This window comes from Crocuta crocuta, unplaced genomic scaffold, assembly GCF_008692635.1.
Source record: "Crocuta crocuta isolate KB4526 unplaced genomic scaffold, BGI_CrCroc_1.0 scaffold343, whole genome shotgun sequence".
NCBI lineage: Eukaryota > Metazoa > Chordata > Mammalia > Carnivora > Hyaenidae > Crocuta > Crocuta crocuta.
This window is the reverse complement of record NW_027532679.1, coordinates 341,036-355,850: the sequence shown is the minus strand read 5'-3', so window position 1 is coordinate 355,850 and position 14,815 is coordinate 341,036. Positions and strand designations below refer to the sequence as shown.

Here is a 14,815-nt window from a genome sequence, read left to right as displayed (position 1 = left end):
GCAGGCGGGGCCGGGGCCGCCTCCCTGTCCCCGCAGGCGGCCTCAGGTCCAGTGGTGCTGGCTGCGCTTAAAGCCGGGGACGGCCACCCCTTTTCCTCCTCCCCGCCCCAGTGCCATTGGCTCCAGGGAGAGGTTGACATCAAAGCCGTGGCCTTATATAAGCCAGACCCTGAAGAGGAGGCCGACGAAGGGTTAAATAGGTCTGCTGGAGTCGGCGTCCCAGCTCGCGAGAGGCCAGTGGGCTGCGCGTCTCTCCGCAGCCTTGCCCCAGACTCTCTGAAGCGGGCGTCCCGCAGAGCGCCGCCCCAGAGCCCACGGGTGGCCCGGGCAGTCTCTCGAGCGCATGGGGCGGCGCTAATCGGGCTGGCGGCGCAGGCCAGGGGCCGCTCCAACATGAACCTCGTGGGCAGCTACGCACACCATCACCACCATCACCACCATCACCACCCACACCCAGCGCACCCCATGCTTCACGAGCCCTTCCTCTTCGGCCCGGCTTCGCGCTGTCACCAGGAGCGGCCCTACTTCCAGAGCTGGCTGCTGAGCCCGGCTGACGCTGCCNCCGCCCACAGCCGCGGCGGCCACCGCTGCCTACGGCCCGGACGCCAGGCCAGGCCAGAGCCCAGGGCGGCTGGAGGCGCTTGGCGGCCGCCTGGGCCGGCGAAAAGGCTCGGGACCCAAGAAGGAGCGGAGGCGCACGGAGAGCATTAACAGCGCCTTCGCAGAGCTGCGCGAGTGCATCCCCAACGTGCCTGCCGACACCAAGCTCTCCAAGATCAAGACGCTGCGCCTGGCCACCAGCTACATCGCATATCTGATGGACGTGCTGGCCAAGGACGCTCAGGCCGGCGACCCCGAAGCCTTCAAGGCCGAACTCAAGAAGGCGGATGGTGGCCGCGAGAGCAAGCGGAAAAGGGAGCTGGTAAGTCAGGGGGCCTGCAGGCTCCCGCCGTGGGTGCAGGCTGGGTGAGCACCCGCAGGCCCTGTTCGCAGTGGAAGGAGTTTGCGTTGCTGTGTGTACGATTTTGAGAGGCTGCGGGGAACTCTGGGGCTGTAGTGTGGGATCGTGTGCGTGGGGGGAGGCAGATTCATATTTGAATTAATTTGTAAGGAAGATTCAGACCTGAGAAAATGCACCCATCTTATATTTCGCTTCCAATTTCAAAGGGGTTTCAATCTATCCCGGGGCTTTCCGGGAATCCACGTTAAGAATGCTGCAGGAATTTGTTACTTAAATGTGCCTGAGTGTGGATTTATGCACGTGGATTCAGCTGCTGTTTTCCAAGGGCTTTTGCTGGAGAGGCTAGGCTACTTCCATTCTTGTACGGATAGGGAAACTGAGGCCCAGAGTGGGACCCAGAGGTAAAGGCCATCTACTCCCGGAGTCAGAGGTGGAGCTGGGGTAAAACAAGTCAGGTCTTCTACTCCCAGCCCAGAGGGCTTCCCACTGCTCCACTGCCCACGAGCTAGTTCTGAGGGCGACCTTGATTGTTTTGTGTGTAAAGACTGACAAGCAAGAGGCATGGGTCTCACCTACTGCTTTTGGCTTTGGAGATCGCAATCCCACTCGACCTTTCTCAATCCTCTCCAATGCGGGTGACACTTACTGGAGCGCAGTTCCGCTGGGCTAGGGCTCTGGGACCTCCAAAGGAGGCGATTTCCAGGCTGGGGAACTAGTTTCTGTAAATTGATGCACTCAGGCCCGCCGCAGTTTTGGAGCCGCCTGTAGAGCCCTGCCAGGTTTTCTATGACCCACAGGGGCTGTGATAAACTGGGGAAAGCTCATCTGGGGAGACGGAAAGATCGATAGGCATCGAGTCTCCAGACTGGAGGAGAGGCAGGCCGGTGCGAAGCCTGCCTGCAGGGAGTTGTTGGGCGTATCCCCACCCACTGCTGGTCGCCGCCTCTTTCAAGTAGCACCGCTCGGTTCTTGCAAAGAGCCGGGAAGGAGGATGGTGGGCCAGGCCGACTGGTTCCTCCTTCACCCAGCCATCTGAGGCTCTTAGCCTGCCGGCAGAGAGACTCAACGCAGTTACCAGCCCAGACCCTAAACTAGGTTGGAAAGCAAGTGGGGCTTGTGGAGGGAGCAAGTCCGCGAGCGGGAAAATGGTCGATTCCCACTCTTCCCATTCCAGCGCCTCTGCGGTCGTCCTTTGGCGCCATAAAGCCAAAACTACACGCAACAGTTTCACCGGGCACAGAAAATCCTCCTTACCAAACCTCTCGAAGCTGCCCTGCCCATCCAGGCCCCCTAGAACTCTGGCGCATAAAGGCAAATTTATGAGCCTGTTTGCCTATTTCGCAAACAGAAATCTGTCACTTATTTAAAGGCGCCCAGTTACTGCTCCCAAAACCTTTTCCCCACCCCAATTCTATGCCTGGGCGATCGGAGCAGAAAAATTTAAACCTGTCTCTCGCCTCTTTTCTTGTGTGTGTCCTCTGGCAGCAGCAACACGAAGGCTTTCCTCCTGCCCTGGGCCCAGGCGAGAAGAGGATTAAAGGGCGCACAGGCTGGCCGCAGCAAGTCTGGGCGCTGGAGTTAAACCAGTGAGCTGAGGCCGCGCCGAGGACCCCTCCACAGCTGCCCGACACCCGGAGCCCCGGGAGGAGAGGAAGGCGGCGGCGAGGGCCAGGCTCTGGGTGCCAGGGGCTTATAGGGCGCATCCCGCAGAGCCTCTGCTGCGTGCTGGCAGGTCGCTGGCTGCAACAACACACTTGGATCGCACGTGCAATGTCATTTGAAATTGATTTTANAGAGCGGCTCCTGGCTGCACAATGCTGGAGAGAGGGACTGCGGGACTTAAGCGCGCTAAAAAGCACCCTTCCAACCCTCCTGGGGCGAATTTAGAACGCCCATGCTTTCTCCACTACGCCTTCTGGCTCTTTTTCTTGTTCTCCAGTCAGCTTTGCGGCACCCCCCACCCCCAGGCGCTCTCTTTCCTAATTAAAATGCAATAAGAGGAATCAATGGTTTTCTTCCAGGGAAAGAGAACCAAACCAGGAAGACGGAGGGGTGTCTTTTGTTGTTGTTCTCCTTCAAACATTGCTGTTTTATTTTATTTTATTTTATTTTATTGTTGCTGCACTTCCTACTTAGTTTCAAGGGAAACGGTATCTTCCCTTCCTTTCCTTTCCTCTCCTCTTCTTCCCTTCCTTTCCCTTTCTCCCTCCCTTCCTTCCTTTCCTCTCTCCTTTACTTCCCTCCTTCCTTCCTTAATAAAAACTTTTCCCTGTGTTGAAAAGTTTTTATGTATTTAAACTACCTACCATGCCTGCTGTGCTCAGGTGTTTGTTTATTCCCCCATCCCTACCCTTTTTCTACCTCAAATCTGTAAAACCACTCACCGCCCCCTCCCTTTGCCAAAGCAGTATCTATGCTCTTGACGAATAAAAGATTTTCTGAAATTGGAGGAAGCCGGTGTGATGTCTTGGTGGGTATATCCATTGGCCCTATCATTTCTGCTAGGTGGAGAACCTCCTGTTCTGATTTGTCTTTTGACAAATGTAAACCAAATTGCAAATCCAGTCAGGAAAGGGGGGCAGATAAAGGATTTATTCGGGGGACAAAGAAAGTTCTTAGAATATAATGAATCCACAGAAGGGAACACTGGAAACGAATTAGACTCAGAGAGGAAAGGCTAGCATTTATGTGGGTCAGCATTGGGCTTGTGTGTAGGACAGTACGCACACCAGTATCTGCAGGCAGCGGTTTGGGCTTACTGGGATCCGGGCTTGTCACACACACTACTGGCTTCTGAAGGCAGGGCAACTCAGAAGGGGGGGATGCGCTGGGGAATATGTTGCTGTTCGTGAGATTCTGATCTTAAAGGTGTGTGTGTGTGTAATAGTGCAGGAACTCACACAGAGCCCTGCGACTCTGCGGGGGAGGGGGGCAACCACAGGCCCAGGGCAGCTCCCAGCATGCTGGACAAATCATACAGGCTATTACTTTATCTGTGAGTAAAGTAAGCTTGTGAGTGCTTATGGTTGCATTGAGACAATTAGATTTCTTTCCAGAAAGAAAGCACTCAACAAATACTTGTGGGAGAGCATCTGGATTTGTGAAAAGCAGTGGTGTGTGCATGCTAATTAAGGCACTTTGTGCAAGACAGCTGGTTTTGTGCCCCCGCGTGCACACCCATGACTGGGTGTGGGGATGGGTAAAAGCTGTGCATTTGCCAAGGCGCGGATGCGTGCAAGGCTAAAGTGGGGCCCGCAAACACTGCTGTGACGTGTCCCTAAATAATAGTGTACAGACAAGTACCCTTGTTTGCGCGCCACTGTGTGCTAGGCTCTCGGCTAAGCGCTTTCATTTGTCCTAACAGCTCCGACGGTTGCACGAGGGAACGCTCGGTCCGCGGTGCCTGCACGGGTGTCTGCGCTCACGGCGAGGGTGGCGCGCAGACGCACGCGCCGGGCTCCGGGCACTTCCTTGCTCTGGAGCTGACGGCCCTCGGATTGGGGCGTGCGCCAAGAAAGGGGACCCCAGGCAGCTTCAGGATCAGGCGTGTCTTAGGCGCCTTGTCCCAGCATCGGGGTGAATATGGGGCCCCATTAGATCTGGCTGTAAACACCGTGGCAGGGGCTGAACGGGCCACGCCAGCCCTTCCGGACGCGAAGGAGTTAATTAAAGGTGTTTTATGGGTGCGAGGAAACGGTGGGGGAGGTGTGAGCGTCTCTCTACTCTGACCCCCCTACTTTTTCCTTTTTTCCCTCTCGCCACCCGCCGCCAGATCAAACGCGCCCGCGATTTAACTAGGGCAACACCTCACGGTAATGAGCCGCCCGGCCCACCCCTCCCCCCTGGCCTTAGTACGCGGCCCGAGGCCCCCAGGCCCCTGGAGAGGAGCAAAGGAAAAAAATCGAGGGGTTTTCTTTTTCTTTTTTCTTTTTCTCTCCAAGAGCTGAGAAGCCCCTTAGGAATCCTGGCACGCATGCGGGAGACTGAGACTCGGGGAGCAAGCGGATCGAGGTGCCTCCCCACGGAGGGCACCTTATCTGGATTCGAACCCAGGACTCTAGTTGCGTTCACTGCCGATCCTCTGGCTTTACACAGAGCTCGGCTCCCTCGACTATTTTTAGCGCGGGGAGGTATCCTAGGCACGGTAGGAATGCGCACCCGGGTTCTGCTTTCTTGGAGCCCTGGCCAGCGAGTGGAGAGGGTACCGAGGGGTACGGCGCGCAGCAGCCAGAGCCAAGCCTGGCATAACCATGCCTCCTCAGAAAGCCCCATCGGGCCGGGCCTACGCTGCATTTGAGAAGACAGCGCTGGAGCCTCAAATTCAGTCCCAGCCACGGTGGCCCCAGTCCCAGGCTTAGGACCTGAGAGCTGGGGACGGGGCTGCCCATTGCGAGGGACACGGGGATGCCCTCCCACTGTCTTCTGGAAACGCCAGAGCCACATTTACAAATCCCCCTCGCCCCCAGACAGGAGCGGGGTGGCTCCAGGGTTCACAAACCAGGGGTTCTCCAGATCGGGCTCCGCGCCGGCTCCCCAGCCTCTCGCCTCTCTTTAGCGCTCCCTCCATGGAATGGCTTTAGAGCCTGGCGTTCGCTTTCTCGTTCTCTCCCAGCGTTCAACGCGGTTTATCAGAAACCTACCTCAATGCAGCTGAGGCAGAAGCGGTGTCATGAGTATTTTTGAATTCACAACGTCACCCCACCCCTTTTTTAACCTAGGGGGAGCATGGGATGGTCACAAATTTAAAAGTAAATTCCAGGAATTAATTTATTGTAAGGGACTACTCACTGATGTTACAAAGCTTTAACTACAGGACTATTCTACTAAAGAGTGAAAAACACAAACGGTCCCTGATGTGTTATAATTACAGAGCTGGTTAGTTAAAGCCGTCAGTACAGTGGGTTACAACACAGTCACTAGAAAAAGCGTAGCAATTGACATGGAGATTGTTCATGATCTATTAAGTGGAGGGGGAAAAAACCTCCCAGGTTGCTAAAGGCTCTTTATTGAGACCTGCTTTATGTAAAACTAGCTAACTAAATATCATTCATGGAGAAGAAGTGGGAGAATATACATCAAAACATTCACACTTCCACCTCTGAGTTTTGGGAATAAGGATAATTTTGACTTTTCCTTCTACTTAGCTATATTTTTCTACATTTTTAAACAATGAATAAGTATTTTACAACAAAAAAAATTAAGCTGCGATTTCCTTCTCATTTCTCCTGTGGCCATTGTAATTTTCATACACTTTATGTAACATGCATTAATTGAGCGCCTACCTTGTGCTAGGCACTGTGGGTATAAATATAATGAATGAGAAAGAATCCTAATAATCACCACCAATTAACATACAATAGTAAATATTCATTGTAAAGTTTTATTATTCTTTCCATACAATAAATATAAAGTTTTCTTATGTTTATTTATTTTTCTTACATTTAGAACCTATTAATGCATGAAATAATCATAACAACAAGAACTAAAATTTGTAGGGGAAATTATTTAAGCCCTTGGTATGCATTATTTCCTAAGCCTCACAAAGATTGTATGAGGTTAATACTGAGGCAGCAGAACACTGAGAGGTGAAGGGCTTTGTTCAAAGTCACCCAGATGGTGAAAGGTGGCTAGGCTTGGATCAAAGGGCATCTCTGGCTGCCTCCGGAGATGGGACTTTTCCCCACATCGTAGAGCACCTTCAGGATGTGTGTGTGTGTGTGTGTGTGTGTTTTCATACAAATACAGCCTCCTTAGTCGGAACCTCCTTGGTCCTCAAAGTAAGGTGGAGAAAGAAAGAAGGAGGGCTGGGAAGGAATCCGGGTTCTAACCCTAGCCTTCACCAGTAGCTCTTTTCCTTTGTCCCAGCTCAGAGCTCATCTATAACATGAGGAAGGCGGCAGGCTCCTGGTCTGCTAGGTCCCGTCCTGACCATTACACTCTGATTCCAGGAATCTGTTTTCTGCTGGTGAAAAACTCAGTGTGTTATTCTTTGCACCAGCCTCTGATATTTGTATAGCACATTCATCTTTCCAGAACTTCACTTCTGTAAGCATATTTGTCTCTCTATAAACTAGAAGGGGATCGGTGAAGGGACAGTGCTCCTCGCTGCCGGGAGAAAGGAAAGCCCAGAGAGGTGCAATGACCAGCTCAGGGGCGCGCATCCAGTCAAAGGCTGAGCTAGGATTAGAAGGCCATCTGCAGCCTTCAGGCCGGGGGCTCCCTTGGAAAAGGCTCTGGATCCGTTCTTTTCATGCAACCAACAGTTAAGCTTATGGTCTTGCAAAATCCCCATAAAAGAAATGAAACTAAGGAATCAGCCAGTCTCATTTTTAAATGAAAAGTGACTGGGAAGAAAAAATATGCAGGATCTAAAGTGTCTGAAACCAGTCTCCTGATTTAAACTTAATTTGTTTGAAAAAAAAAATTTTTTTTCAGCCAAGAGAGTTTTTACAGCTGAGCTCTCCCAAACCCATAAAAAACAAGGTTTATATGGGAAATAGTGAAAGACTCTTAACTATAATACACAGCGTCTAATGTAAGCAGACATAGACACTATATAAAGCTCCTACAAATGTTATTAAAACAAACAGAAATGCACATTTATCCCCACAGAATGGACAATGGAACTCATCGGACTTTCGAAGAGTTCCAGAAGTCCTATTTTCACTGAAATGTTCAAAGTGCCCCGTAACACTGGGACCTCAAAGATCCTCACCCACCATCCAAACATTTCCCTCATTTAACAGGAAGGGGAAACTGAGGCCCACAGAACAGAGGGACTTGACCAACATCATGGAGGCGAGTTGTATTTTGCCTTTTGTTTACTTTCGACTTCTAGCGCAGGACATAGAACAATACAGTGACCAAGAGACTCTGTAAAAGTGACTGAATTATTTCCCAGCTTTGGTTTGCTCACCTACAAAGTGGGAAAGATCATTGCCCCAACTTCCTGGGGGTGTGGGAGGTCTGAAGGAGATAAGACACGCAAAGCAGCACCTTGTCTTCGGTAGATCTATTTTATTATTTTGTTTCATCCTCACAATAGCCTGTGCTGCGTTGAGGATTTTATTTTGGTTTGTTTTCTTATTTCGGAAGGGTAGGAGGGACAGGTATTCCCCTCTTTTCGGAAGTCTGTGCTCTGCCACTTTGCTTTATGAAAGACCTATGTTAGTACCTGTTTTCTACTAACCAAAAGATTAGAAGGGAATTTTTGCTTAAAAAATATTTTTTAAATGTTTATTTATTTTTGAGAGAGCGTGCAACAGAGTGCGGTGAGGAGGGGAAGAGAGAAGAGGAACCAGAATGCGAAGCAGTCTCCAGGGTCTGAACTGTCATCACAGAGCCTGAAGTGGGGCTCAAACTCACGAACCCGTGAGATCATGACCTGAGCCAAAGTTCGATGCTTAATGGACTGAGCCACCCAGGTGCCCGGAGAATTTTCACTTTTATGAAAAAAAGGAAAAAAAGTGAAAATTGCATTCAGTGATTGTTTTGCAGCGAGGCGTTATAGAGGCAGCGTGCACCCCCAGCAGCCAGAGTGGCTCCCCCAAGCTCCTTCCCTGGGAACTATCCTCAGCATCTCAGCATCGAGCTGCCAGAACTTTGGACTGTGTCTGTGAGCATTTGTGCTCTATCTCCGTTTATTTTGTGCATCGATTAGCAAGATGTGTCCTAAGGTATCAGAAAAGCTTAGGAAGTTATTTTTGGGGTCTGGGAATGCTCACATCCCCCCATTCCATATAGATTAATAGGAATTGCTTCTTTGTTTTGCGCCATTTTGGCTAACAAAAAGCATCAAGGAATGTTCTGCTTTCGGAGAGCAGGGAAACCTGCATTTCCAACTGGCACAAAGTTGCAGTGACTTGTCCAAGGGCACCCAGCCAGTGAGTGGATTCCTGGTTCAAAGCCCTTGTATTCCACATCAACAAGGTAAACCAGGGCAGGCAGGCTGCAACAGCTGAATTCCCGAAACTAAGGCAGTACTATATAGTAGAAATACAATGCGAGCCACAAATGTGAGCCATGAATGTAATTACACTTTTTCTAGGAGTCACATTGAAAAGGTAAAGAGAGGGGCACCTGGGTGGCTCAGTGGAGCATTCAACATTGGTTTGGGTTATAATCTCATGGTTCATGAGTTCAAGCCCCACACCAGGCTGTCTACTATCAGCGCAGAGCCAACCTCGGATCCTCTGTCCCCCTGTCTCTGCCCCACCCCCACTTGCGAAAGCTCTGGCTCTCAAAAATAAAATTAACCAAAATAAATAAATAAATAAATAAAAGATAGGAGAGGGGCACCTGGATGGTTCAGTTGGTTAAAGGTCTGACTTCGGCTCAGGTCATGATCTCACAGTTTGTGAGTTCGAGTCCTGTGTCAGGCTCTGTGCTGACAGGTCAGAGTCTGGAGGCTGCTTCAGATTCTATGTCTCCCTCTCTCTCTGCCCCTGCCCTGCTTGCACGCTCTCTCTCTCTCTCAAAAATAAATAAACATTAAAATTTTTTTAAAAGTAAAGAGAAACAGATAAAATTAAACAATATATTTTATTATATTGCTTATACATTATTTATTTAATTCAATATGTCTAAGATATAATTTCAACATGTAGTCAACCTAAAAATTATAATGAGATATTTTATGTTATTTTTTTCATATTAAGCTTTTGCATTCAGGGGTGTATTTTATATGTAGAGCACATCTCAGTTTGGACCACATTTCGAGTATTCAATAACCACACTTGGCTAATGGCTGCTATACTGGACTATGCAGGTCTTGGCTCATGTAGCAGGGATATTAAACACAGAGCTTTAGTTAATCATATCAATAAACAGCCACCACTTACTGAGCACTTCTGTTCCAGGCAGCGGTATGCGACACCTACAGGCTCATTTACTCTTCCTAACAACCATGGAGGGTAGGTAACTCACACACAGTCATATAACTAAGCGGCAGGGCTGGCATGCAGACCCAGACTCATCTGTCTCCGAAACCTGCAATTTTAGCTGCTGAGCTCAATGAGTCCAGGAGACAACAGCTGAGCTACAGTTAGGCAGTGAGGTGTGGAATGTCTTTTGGTGTATTCCACACAGCGAATAAAGCCCTACTTTCCAGATCTAAGCCTACCATGAGTCAGGCGACCTTGGGCCACTCATCTTCTTGGGCCCCAGTTTTCTAATCTTTGAAATGGGCTAATGATGCCTTTCTTCAATCCACAGAACTCTTGTCAGGCTAAAATGGGAAAAGGGGGTTGAAAGTGTTTTGCAATAGAGAATATAGCACAGGAGACAGGGCCAAGGGGAACAGGGAGGTCTGGACTGACCCCCGGGCCTGTACTCACAGCCAGATGAGCTGGTTGGATATGCTGTGTGGCACGGGACAGATTTCCTAACCTTTCTGAGACCCAGAGCCCTCTTCTATGAAAGGGAAAGCAGGATGGCCCACAGGGATGTGATGATTCAGTCATGACTGGATGATGACTGGAAAAATCTCAGCTTGGCCAGGAGTAGGCAGTGGGAAGCATGAGCTGGTGTTAATGCCTCTGTTGTACTTGGGGTTGGGCTGCCTGATTTGGAAGCAAAGAATGGAGGGAAGAGGAAGGGAGCCTGGTTTTACCCAGCACCCAGAGACACAGCTCTTGCCTCAGGGTAGCATTCTGGCAGTTCATTGGTGGGTGCAGAAGGTGTTCATGGGAGTATGAGAACAGTCAGTGTGGTAGAAAAGCACCAGACCCAGTGGTCAAAAGAAGCTGTGTGGCCTTGTGCATTTCCTTGCCCACACTGGACCTTGGCCATCTGTAAAGCAGAGGGAGTCAGACTAGAGATCTACATCCCTTTCTGCATTGATTGTTTATAGAGAGACATACAGAGTCCAAAGTAGGCTCCAGGCTCTGAGCTAGCTGTCAGCACAGAGCCCGACACGGGGCTCAGGCCCACAAACCCACAAACCGTGAGATCATGACCTGAGCCAAAGTCAGATGCTTAACTGACTGAGCCACCCGGGCGCCCCTTGATTGTTTAGGATTTTGCAATGGGTTGAATCAAAAACTCACAACAGTACCTGCGAGGGGACAGAAAATACCCCGAGCCTTCCCCTGGGCCTTGAGCTGCCACTAGGGGGCGGGCGCCACCTGGTGGCCACACGCCTTCCTCTGTGTTCAGCATAGAGAAACCAGTAAGGACTCCAGAACCCCCTAGGCAGTGACTCCAGAGTCCCAGGCACACTTTTACTAACTTCCCTTGGCAGCCCAGGGGAGTAGAGAGGGGACCCAGAGAGGGGACCATTCACAGAGCTAGGAGTCCTGGACATGCGGCTAACTCCCCAAGGACGTTGGAGGCCTTCTTCCCTGAAGTCACCTTGGGGCAAGGTCTGTGTTTCCCTACTGTGTAAAGTCTAAAATGCATCACACATTTTCTTCTGTTTCTTTGGATAGGAGCCACTGAACCTAACATTCTACTCTTGGTAACTCAAACCTTCTGTCACTACTGCACTAGGCTAATGGAATACGGAGGGCTTTCCCTACACTAAACGCCCCAGACTTCTGGGATCTCAAGTTCTTCTAACAGCTGTTACTGCCCTTCCATTTCTCCCACACAGTTAATATTTGACTTCTCTCTATAGTTGAGATTGTATGGTACACAAAGGAGTCAGACTGACATGGGTTCAAATTCCAGCTCACCCTAAGACCCTAGGTAAGCCATCTGACTTCTCTGAGCCTCAGTTTCCCCATTGGAAAATCAGGGATAATAATAGCTTCTTTGCAGATTTGTATGAGGATTATGGTCATACGTATAAATACTCTAGCACAGTGTCTAGCACTGAGTAGGTGTTTAACAAATAATAGCTATTGTTTCTGCATGTATGTACTGACCACTTTTTCATATTCCGCTTTGAAAATATTCCTTGCTAGAAACATGAATAGTATGCACTTGAAAATGATATTAACAACCAGAAATAAACACCCTTACCACTGAAGATGGTGGAGGCTTTTTGGAACTGTTCTTTTTTTTTTTTTTTTTAAATGTTTTATTTATTTCTAGGAGAGAGAGAGACAGCGTGAGCAGGGGAGGGTCAGAGAGAGAGGGAGTCACAGACTGAAACAGGCTCCAGGCTCCGAGCTGGCAGTCAGCACAGAGCCCGACGCGGGGCTCGAACCCACGAACCGCGAGATCATGACCCAAGCGAAAGTCGGACGCTTAACCGACTAAGCCACCCAGGCGCCCCTGTTCTTTTTTTTTTTTTATGTTTATTTATTTTTGAGAGAGAGACAAAATGCAGTGGAGGGAGGGGCAGAAAGAGAGGGAGACACAGAATCCGAAGCAGGCTCCAGGCTCTGAGCTGTCAGCACAGAGCCTAACATGGGGCTGGGACTCAAGAACCATGAGATCATGACCTGAGCCAAAGTCGATGCTTAATGGGCTGAGCCACTCAGGCGCCCCGGGGACTACTTCAATTGGCTTTAGTGAAGTTCAACTTCTTCTAGTTGAGATGAACCCCAGGAGACAGGCTGGGATTGTGTCGGTAGTTGCTTTCCTCAGTCCTCATCCTTTGGGCTCCCCTAAGCTTTATTAGTTACAGTTACACCTTCAGCGGGTGCTTGTTGACATGGCTAAGTATGACCCCTGCCCAGCTGACTGCACGGCTCCCCCTGAAGCCTGGTCTGCCCCTGCACACCCCGTCCCTAAGCAGGATCCTCAGAGGGGTCTGGTTGGGCAGAGGTGTTCTCCTGCTGCTCCCTTAGCACAGTCTCATCTTCCCAGTTGTCGAGAGCCCTCAGGAAGTCTCATTAGCCATCTTAGCTTAATTAAGCTCATTACATTTGTTAAGCCTCACTGGCTTCTCTAAGAGGGCACAAGCCCAGTACGCACAGCTCCTTCATCAGAAGACGGCCCGGTGCCAGGCTCTGAAGCTTCCCTGCAGATCCTAGGATTTCAGCAGCGGGAGGATTACTTTCCATCCCTGTCTGAGAACGAACTCCTCTGAAGTTCCCAGCTCCTGGAGGACAGAGTCCCTCTCCAGATTCCCTCAGACACCTGGCACACAGCAGACAAACATTTTCTTGGCCATATTTCACTGCTTGGTTTGGTTTTTAGCAATAGCAGGTTTGGTGACTCTAAAGCCCATGCTCCTCATTCTGGTATCTGAGTTAGGCTCCCAGCTGGACTTCCCCTCATCCTTGCCTCCTGTGAAACCTTCCATTTTCTTCAAGGGCCTGCCTAGGAGCCTCTTCTTCCAGGACGTCCCCTTGATTTTTACAAAGCCTTTTCCTTACTGTTTTCCCCTTCCTCTGAATCATATAGACACAGTTATAGCATGGCTATATGTGGAGCTGGTAAATAGATGTTTTGATATGCCTACAGATATGGCCACAGTCACAGATACAGGTGTGTGTGTGTACACACACACAGATTTGCGTGTATACACAATAGCATGTATTCATAGAACATGTAAATCTGCATATCCACATATGTATATACTCATATTTATATAATATGTCTACATATATACCTCCGTAGTATATATATCTAGTATTTTTTTTTTTTTTTAAGTAGGCTCTGTGCCCAACATGGAGCCCAATGTGGGACCCTGAGATCAAGACTCAAGCTGAGATCGAGTCAGATGCTTAACCGATGATTGAACCACCTAGGTGTCCCACATGCCTAGTATTTCCAAACTGATATGAAAGCCGTTCCCTGTCACTAGGTATTATTTTTCAATGTTGACATATTTATTATATTTAAAACCGGTTCCCTTTCATCTGATATATTGATTGTTCCCACTTCTTCACTGATCTGAATAATGCTCCCATGAGAGAATAGCTTATCCGATGAGTAAGCATCACTGCACACTGCACTGTGGGGTCAGATAGACCCGTGTTTGACTCTCATCCCCACCACTTTTTGGTGGCCTTGGACAAGCTATTTCACCTTCTAAACTAGAAAATAGAATAAAATTCTCATCTAGGTGTGCTAAACTGGCATCTAGGGTCTGGAGAATAAGTCTTTTTACCCACGTGACAATGTGCTGGGATGTAAAGTGCTTAACATTGGGCCTGTCACATAGTACGTGCTCAGTGAAAACACTGTACCAATCTGGGAGGCAGAAGGGAGGTTTTACTTTGGCTTCCCCTCAGACCAATACGACCTTGTATAGCACGACTTCATAGTGTGTGACAAACCCCACAGAGACGATGGGTGACAGCATTTTACCAGTTAAATGCTGCTCAAATTTAAGATTGTATTATTGTTGTTTTTACTTTTCTATCTTCTACAGCTTTGAGGACTATGTAACCTACAAACTATGCATGTGGAGAATAAGTACTTTGAGACACTTAAAAAAATAGCTTTAATTTTGTAGATTTGGTGAAAATGATTCATGCCCATCATAAATGATTTAGACAACACCAAGAAGGCACCAAGGGGGAAGTAAAACTCCAGATCCCACCAACCAGGACTAACCAAGGCTGGCACATTGCTTGTGGCCTTCTTTTACCTGCTACCCCTGTGGTGCCCAGAGCAGGACAGAGCAGGCTTCAGCTGTTTAGTAAATGTCTGTTGACCTCAACCAGATTGAGTCATTCACAGCAGCATGCTCCGGTTCTGTCCCTCTCGGCCAACCTCTGACAGTTTCATTAACCCCATTAAATCATGCAGGTGCCTTTACACCTCCCGGGCTTGTTAATCTCTGCTCAGTTCTGGGAAGTTAAAACCTGGTTGGAAAGTTGGATGTACCTTGTTAACCTCCATTAAACCCTATTAAATTTCCTAACTAGAGTCTTAGTGGCTTCTAGGAATCCCTCATTAAAGTTTAGTGAATCCAGTTGACTTGGAGCAGGGTAACTGCGGCTGTATTCCTTCCAA

The 14,815-nt window shown here is 49.1% G+C and overlaps 1 protein-coding gene across 1 annotated transcript; it reads left to right on the top strand.

The window, feature by feature from the left end:
- Positions 1 to 109: 109 nt before the first annotated feature.
- Positions 110 to 2,747, top strand: HAND1 (heart and neural crest derivatives expressed 1). The gene is given in 3 exon segments (XM_077780744.1): positions 110 to 557; positions 559 to 922; positions 2,447 to 2,747. Coding segments are annotated over 3 exon segments (633 nt in total). The 5' UTR covers positions 110 to 393; the 3' UTR covers positions 2,552 to 2,747.
- Positions 2,748 to 14,815: the final 12,068 nt, after the last annotated feature.